Source organism: Mytilus edulis, chromosome 5, assembly GCF_963676685.1.
Source record: "Mytilus edulis chromosome 5, xbMytEdul2.2, whole genome shotgun sequence".
NCBI lineage: Eukaryota > Metazoa > Mollusca > Bivalvia > Mytilida > Mytilidae > Mytilus > Mytilus edulis.
The window spans coordinates 47,620,583-47,628,966 of NC_092348.1; the positions used below are offsets into that span (position 1 = coordinate 47,620,583).

Below are 8,384 nucleotides of genomic sequence, written 5' to 3' on the forward strand. Positions count from 1 at the left end.
TCGGCTAATCATATGTGAATTGACTTTCACTTTCACAGTAAAGATAAATAAATCAAGAAACTGGGTTTCATTTTACAGTTGATATCATGATCAATAAATCAAGACAATTTAAATCTGTAAATTTCTTTTATCAAGTGATTTGCTAACACAATATTACTTCTGACTTGTATAAATAATGATGTATTATCACCCAGGCACAAACAGTAATGTCAATAAAACATGTCCAGCATTGTATTTTTCTTTATTCACATCCATGCAGATGTATTAAAAGAATGTTGAATCCATAATAACAAACAGCTTCAAGTATCATCCAACAAAAACTTCACATAACACAAAGCATCTGTAATAAAAGATGAAAATATAAATGTTTGGTATATTGTGTATATAAATAATAAGATATGGTATGAGTGTGCATATTAATTATAATTTTAAATACAATACTGTGGTAAATATCTAATATACTGCTATAAAAGAATTTGTATACACTGCTTTAGTAAAGAAACAGATGTTACAATTCAAGGGACATAACTGATTGTTATATTTAACAACAAGTGCAGTTGATATTTACTAATGTAACAGCTTCAATCTTTAAATCATCATAATTTGGAACCTAAGAAATTAGAGCTTATCTATTTTTTTCAGGATTATTTGTGTTATTTAATAAATGGAATATGCAATAATCCAGCTTTTCTTAAATGTTTGGCTTCTGCTTAAGGTGGTACCTAACACTACAGGGAGATAACTCTGTAAAATCTGCTAAACATTTTATTTACATTGTATTGTTACGGAAATATTCAGCTACTCAATGATGACAATTAATGTTTATCAAACTGCTACATATACAATGAAATTTATCTGAGAAAGTGATTGGTTCAATTTTTTTGAAATTTCTATTATTTTTTTTTCTTCAAATTGTCAAAGTAAACATTTTTGATGAAAATTAAACAAGCCAAATTAATTTTAGTCAAGGTGTTGGGTATCACCTTAAGAGAAACACAACGATTATTTGAAAGACTATTGGTAAAGATGATGAAGACATAATCTTTCAATCAGTTTAATTGAGGTCTGGAGCTGGCATGTCAGTTAACTGCTAGTAGTCTGTTGTTATTTATGTATTATTGTCATTTCATTTATTTTCTTTTGTTACATCTTTTGACATCAGACTCGGACTTCTCTTGAACTGAATTTTAATGTGCGTATTGTTATTCTTTTACTTTTCTACATTGGCTAGAGGTATAGGGGGAGGGTTGAGATCTCATAAACATGTTTAACCCCGCCGCAATTTTGCGCCTGTCCCAAGTCAGGAGCCTCTGGCCTTTGTTAGTCTTGTATGATTTTAAATTTTAGTTTCTTGTGTATAATTCGGAGTTTAGTATGACGTCCATTATCACTGTACTATTATGCATATTTTAGGGGCCAGCTGAAGGACACCTACGGGTGCGGGAATTCTCGCTACATTGAAGACCCATTGGTTGCCTTCGGCTGTTGTTTGCTCTATGGTCGGGTGGTTGTCGCTTTGACATATTCACCATTTCCTTTCTCAATTTTATCTACATAATTTGGTCTCTGGTGAATAGTTGTCTCATTGACATTCATCGTAACCACATCTTATTTTCATATTGACAAAGCTGAGCTAGATTATTAACATGCTAGCTCACAAGGTCACAACAGCTTGTCCTCTTACTCTGGGCCTTTTATAGCTGACTATGCGGTATGGGCTTTGCTCGTTGTTGAAGGCCGTAAGGTGACCTATAGTTGTTAATGTCTGTGTCATTTTGGGCTTTTGTGGATAGTTGTCTCATTGGCAATCATACCACATCTTCTTTTTCATACTGTGTTCAATCTCAAATTTGACAAATCTTTGCTCTTACTCGTAAGTGTTTCTTGTTTCTCGTATATTAGACTGTTGGTTTTCTGGTTGGAATGGTTTTACACTAGTAATATTTAGGGGCCCTTTATAGCTTGCTGTTTGGTTTGAGCCAAGGCTGGTTTGAAGCCCATACCTTGACCTTTAATGGTTTACTTTTATAATTTGTGATTTGAATGGAGAGTTGTCTCATTGGCACTCATACCACATCTTCCTAGATATATCTTGTTAATGTAACTGATAAAATCTACAAACATACCATTCACTTTCTGTGTTGTTTCATTATTTCCACTATTCCACATTTTCATAAAATTATCACTATCAAACTTTTGGACAGTATATGTATCTAAAAGATGCTTCTTAGCCCAATATCTTCAGTATTGTTAAGGTATAACAAATGTTCATACATGTATATAATATTTATTTATTCTTCATGTAAAAATACCAGTTTTTTATTGGTTCATACTAGGGAGATATTCTACTCTATCCAATGGCTGAGGGTGAGAATGCCGTTTACCATCAGGCGCCAATGGGTCATTGTTGGCTACAGTTAGCGCCAAATTAGTTAAATTGTTATTGTGATTTGTCAAATTATCCTTACCAAGATTTGTCAGCAGTCTCAAAATGATTAATTATTACTTTTATTTTTAGAAAGAATTTAAGAGGGTAATAATGCCTTTTACCGTTAGACGTCAAACAGTCATTTTCAGTTACAGTTAGTGTAAAATTGGTTAAAATTTACCGTAATTCGTCAACATATCCTTATTGTATTTTTGTTTCAACAGAGGTCTCAAATTATTATCGTTGGCGTCATTTTAAAAAAAAATTAACGTGATGTGCCAAAATCAGTCGTTTATTTTAACGTCTAAAAGAATGTGCACATTTTATCATCATGGACCAAAATTACCGTTAACGTCTATTGGCAAGAAATTTTACCGGTATTCGTCGTTAATGTACCCCCATTACTACCCTCATTTAACATGACTTGTCAAAATCAGTCGATTGTATTTTTGTTGTAAAGTAAGTACATTTTATCATCATGCACCAAAGATTACTGTTTCATTGGGCAATTTTATTTACTGTTGTTTGCCATGAAGGTATCCCCTTTCAGACCCTTATGGTTTATATTCTACAACCCTTCACCAAGTTGCTTGCTCAATTTGTCCTTTATTGAATTCAGTTGTTGGTTGAAACACAACATCATAACTTATTACTTTCATATTTAAAAGACATAAATAACAGAACATTCAGTATAATAAATTAAATAAAAGAACATAGTTCCAATGTCCCAAAACTTGCACATATATTTTATCTAACTAAGGTACAAGGGGGATAACTCAATATTTGTGTTGGTCTTTAAAAACAATAAATATCTTGGAGAAATGACGGCTTCAGAGCAAATGCAATGTGTTTATATTTCCAAGGGACATAACTCCTTAAATGTTTTTGATCAGCACATATTTTCAAAAGTGTCATTGCTGCAATAAACCTATGATATAAGTTTCATAAAATTCTGGCAAGAAAAGTACACATGACAGCACTAACAAAGCAATTTTCAATTTGATCTCAAGGGGAATAACTGTTTTTAAAATAAATTCATCGGCACTGATTGGCAAATTAGTCTGAGACATTGATGATTTAAAGCTGTAATGTATATAAATTTCATAAAAATTTAGCAATATTTGTACAGATATAAGCGCTCACAAGGCATTGTGCAGGGAACATCAACCCATAGAAGAGAAGGGGATAGGGCAGATTGCTTCCTCTAAACAAAACATTGATAACCGCATATATTGTGTATAAAAAATATTCAGATTAAAATATGGCTGATTGTCTAAGCAACTTTGCAAATATTTCATGCATATTCAGGATAAACAAAACCAAAAAATAGGAGGATACCTAGGGTCAAGAAAAAACCCAACAAATTGTTCGTCAACTACCATTCTACAGGTCATTTAAACTATAACATAAAAAGTAACCTTAATGGGACCCCTAGTTTGGATTCACCAGATTACCATACAACAAAAGAAAGAAGCAAAAAAAAATAAATCCAATTATGTCTGGATAGTATCCAGGTTAATGCTTTCAACAGGTAAGGATACTGGTGGTGTAACAGAATATCAATATCATTTAACCGTTCAACCATGTCTGCAAATGCTGGTATTGTCTCTGTTGTCATGGTAACAAGATCCAGAGGTAAACCCTTTGTTATATTAGAACTATAGTCATACTGCTTGGAAATTCTATCACAACAGTCTTTTAATGTGTTCCTAAAAATAAACAAAAATATTTATACCGACTGTATAACAAGACTAAATTAGCTGTTCAAAATGTTTTACAACAAAAAAATAATAATAGAATATTGGATACAAATTCATAAAGCATCTAAACTTAAAAAGAAATAAACTGAAATGGTACTCATTTATAAAGCAACTGGTATAAAAAAAAATCAATTTGTTTAACTGTATAAACATTTCAGATACGTGTTGAAAAGAAAAAAATCTGTATAAAATCACTTAAAAAAGGTTGTTTCACCCAAAATTCCTTAGTAAAATGTATTTCAATACTTATCTTGCTAGCAGTCTCTTATAATTTCGATTGTGTCAAAAGCTTCAAAAATATTAATGGCTTTATACTTCAAATAATCAAGATAACTTTAAATAAGGTGACTTAGTCTATAATTTACTAAAATTTCATATGAGCAATTTTAACAATTAAATACAGCATTCCGTTTTAAAAAAACTCACACAATCAGTTAGATACAATAAACAGCTGTGCCATGAGCGCATGATACGCCAGACGTCTTGTGTGGAAGTTTTATGCAATAATCATAAATAGTTTCTGAGAAAGTTTTAAGCAATAACCATATATTGTTTTTGAGACACAGCGGGACATGTGAAACCCCCAACCCTGTTTTTTTTTTACAAAAAACTAAATATCACTAAAATAAAATTTTGATTCAAAACCAAAAAGTATACAGATCTTTAGATTAATATAACAAAGAAGTGTGTAAAGTTTTAAGCAATAATCATAAATTATTTTTGAGATACGGCGCGACATGTAAAAAAAACCTCCCCTGTTTAACAAAATACTAAATAACTGATTAACTCCAAAATAAAGTTTTGAATCATCACCGAAAAGTATACAGATCTTTAGATTAATATAACAAAGAAGTGTGTAAAGTTTTAAGCAATAATCATAAATTGTTTTTGAGATACGGCACAACATGTAAAAAACACCTCCCCCTTTTTTACAAAATACTCAATAACTCAAAAATGAAATTTTGAATCATCACCAAAAAATATACAGATCTTTAGATTAATATAACAAAGACATGTGTAAAGTTTTAAGCAATAATCATAAATTGTTTTTGAGATATGGTGCGACATGTAAAAAACCCCTCCCCCTTTTTTACAAAATACTCAATAACTCAAAAATGAAATTTTGAATCATCACCAAAAATCATACAGATATTAAAATTAATATAACTAAGAAGTGTTTAAAGTTTTAAGCCACAATCAAGAATCATTTTTGAGATACAGTGCGACATGTGAAAAAAACACACTCCTGTTTTAGTTACAAAGTGCCGTAACTCAAAAAGTTTTAATCTTATTTTCACCAAAAAGTATAAAGATCATTTGACCATCATAAGAAACAACTATATTAAGTTTCATGAAATTTGGATAAGTCGTTCTCAAGTTACAGTGCGACATGTTTACGCAGGACTGACAGACGGACGGACGGACACCGGACATTTGTATACCATAATACGTCCCGTCAAAATTTTGATGGGCGTATAAAAACTTGACAATCTGTAAGAAAAATTGGCTAAAGTTTAATAGCTAAATGATTTCTAATGCTATTTTCAATCTTAAATAGATATCAGAAGATGTGGTATGAGTGCAAATGAGACAACTCTCCTTCAAAGTCACAATTTGTAAAAGTAAACAACTATAGGTCAAAGTAGGGTCTTCAACATGGACCCTTGGTATGAACAGAAAGTTATAAAGGGCCCCAAAAATGACTAGTGTTAAACCATTCAAACAGGAAAACCAATGGTTTAATCTACCGGTATATAAAAACGTAAAACGAGAAAAACTTATGAGCCACATAAACAAACGACAATTTACTACTGAACATCAGTTACCTGACTAAGAACAGAAGCAAACAAATGCAGCAGGTTTAAACGCTTTTTGGGTACCAACCTTCACCCTTATTTGAAACAGCAATGTAACATTACAACATAGAAAGACACACTTTAAAATATCAGTAAAATTGAGAATGGAAATGTGGAATGTGTCAAAGAGACAACAACAGCAGAAGGTCACCAACTGGCCTCACAGTCATAAAACTTTCGAGCATGATTTTTGTTCTCAGACTAGAAAATCAACCAATCAAATTGCTGGATTTCATGTTTCGAGCATGATTTTTGTGCTCCGAGCACTGAGCAAAGTTTTATGCCTTCAAGGCCAGGTCTTCAATGCAGCGAGAAATTCCCGCACCCGGAGGCGTCCTTCAGCTGGCCCCCAAACAAATATATACTAGTTAAGTGATAATGAACGCAATTCTAAACTTCGAATTGTACATTTTTTGTAAGTACACACTTACATGTTGATTTGCAATTTATTCAACTTCTTGTCAATCTCTAAAGATATCTTATACAACATTTTTTCTCGTACATCTGGTAGCTGCAGTAAAAGCACATCTATACCAGCTTCATTACAGCAGGTGTATTGCTCGGATAAATTTTGTAAAGAGTCTATTTCTTCTTGACATTGTTTTAATGTTTCTTTCCAGGTTGTTTGACACTGCTGAAGTATTTTGTATGACTTTTGTAGTTGTTGGTATGCTGGATTCAATCTTGGATCAATATTTTCCATTTTACATCACACAAGGACTGGTAAATGTAGGTGTTTTTTTTAACTAAAATAAGTAAACATATTAGTTATTTTACTTTAAGAAAATTAAGAAGTGGGTTTAAATCAATGAAATGTAACCAAATCTTACAATAAAATTTTTAACTTTTATATATATAGATTTCTTTTAAATCAACACAGGCAACATACATTTGTACAGTCACCAATTAAACAAAATAATAAACATGATATATATACCATAGCAATTTGTCAATGAATAAAATTTGGAAGGATTCTGCGGAACTCAGTGTCTTGCCACCTTTTGCTGTTAATAGCAGGCTCAACAAAATGAGGAAAATATATTCCTCTCGATACTATCTTTTGATCATGTTGATTGTAAGAAGCTTCTGTCCAAGTTTGGTAAAAATCAAGGATTGTCAATGATAGTTTATGAATCTAATAAATGTTTTAAAAATTTCAACTGCAGACTGTATGTAATGTTAACTGGGGGTGGGTGGGGGGGAACAAGTCCATTTATAAGTAAAATATTGATCATAAACAAGCTTCTGTCCAATTTTGGTCCAAATAAAGAATAGTTTAAGAAAGTTATTCAAATTTAAAAAACTTTAACCACAGAGAGAATGTATAATATTGTTTCCTGGCTGAAAAACTAAGTCCATTTACAAGTAAAATACAGAAAAACAAGACTTTAATTTTTACAAAATTGACTTTTGGATACTATCTTACATGTATGATCATAAACAAGCTTCTGTCCAAGTTTGGTAGAAATCCAGGGTTGTTTAAGAAAGTTATTATAATTTCAAAAACTTAAGTCACAGAGTGAATATTTGACGCTGACATCTACAAAATATTCATTATTCTTAATCCTAATTAATTTAAAGGTAAAGTACTCATAATCAATTTCAAATTAAATAAATAACCCTGTTTATTACACTTATATCATGTATATGGTTCGAAGATAAAGTTTTATATGCTGATTTTGTTATAGCCCAAATAATGCAGTCATTATATTCTGCTGTCACAAGAAAGACTAATAAGATAACAGGGACGGACTGAATTATTCAGGTTCATTTTGTTATTGTTATTCTGAATTCAGAAATTAACATGATATTTTTATCATGTTTATTTTATCAATAAATGCTACAGGGTTATAATCAGAGGTGGATTTACGGGGGGGGGGGGGGGGGGGTTGGGAGGAGCCCCCCCCCCCCTTTTTGAGAAAAAATTTGGTTGCTTATATATATAGGGAATCACTGAAGAGTGACGAGATTGTGCCCCCTCTTCGTCAGCCAGTGGGCCAGCCACTGATAATCACAATAATTTAAACTTGTATTTTGATTTTTTTTTATATGACAAATATTGCAAAAATTAAAAGAGCATTGTACATGTTGTAGTCTAAAATTTACAAAATCGCAATAATAAATAATTTTTGAATTTACAGTAAAGGCTGAGTCCGTTTATTGCACCAGTATTACGGGAGTCCACTTCCTACAAGTTTTAACCTGATAATTGTCTTATTGAGCCAGAAAAACTCTGTTCATAACAGTTGTCCCTCGGTTTCAACAGTAAAAATTTCCCCGCTTCTGACATTTTGTAGTCATGTGATAATTTTGATCATGTGACATCGAAGAGATGATTCC

At 31.8% G+C, this 8,384-nt stretch overlaps 1 protein-coding gene across 2 annotated transcripts; it reads right to left on the minus strand.

Annotated features, from left to right (window-relative positions):
• Positions 1-107: 107 nt before the first annotated feature.
• On the minus strand, positions 108-8,347 carry LOC139523829 (AFG2-interacting ribosome maturation factor-like). 2 transcript variants are annotated; one of them, XM_071318157.1, is made up of 5 exons: positions 8,184-8,347; positions 6,476-6,790; positions 3,970-4,137; positions 2,127-2,239; positions 108-340 (listed from the first exon to the last, which is right to left on the minus strand). In XM_071318157.1, exons 2-5 carry the CDS (start codon positions 6,745-6,747, stop codon positions 300-302), a joined length of 594 nt encoding a protein of 197 aa, XP_071174258.1. In that variant the 5' UTR covers positions 6,748-6,790; positions 8,184-8,347; the 3' UTR covers positions 108-299. The 2 variants fall into 2 exon arrangements, with proteins under 2 accessions (XP_071174258.1, XP_071174259.1); XM_071318158.1 differs by having other exon boundaries at positions 8,247-8,338.
• Between the last annotated feature and the right edge of the window lie 37 nt (positions 8,348-8,384).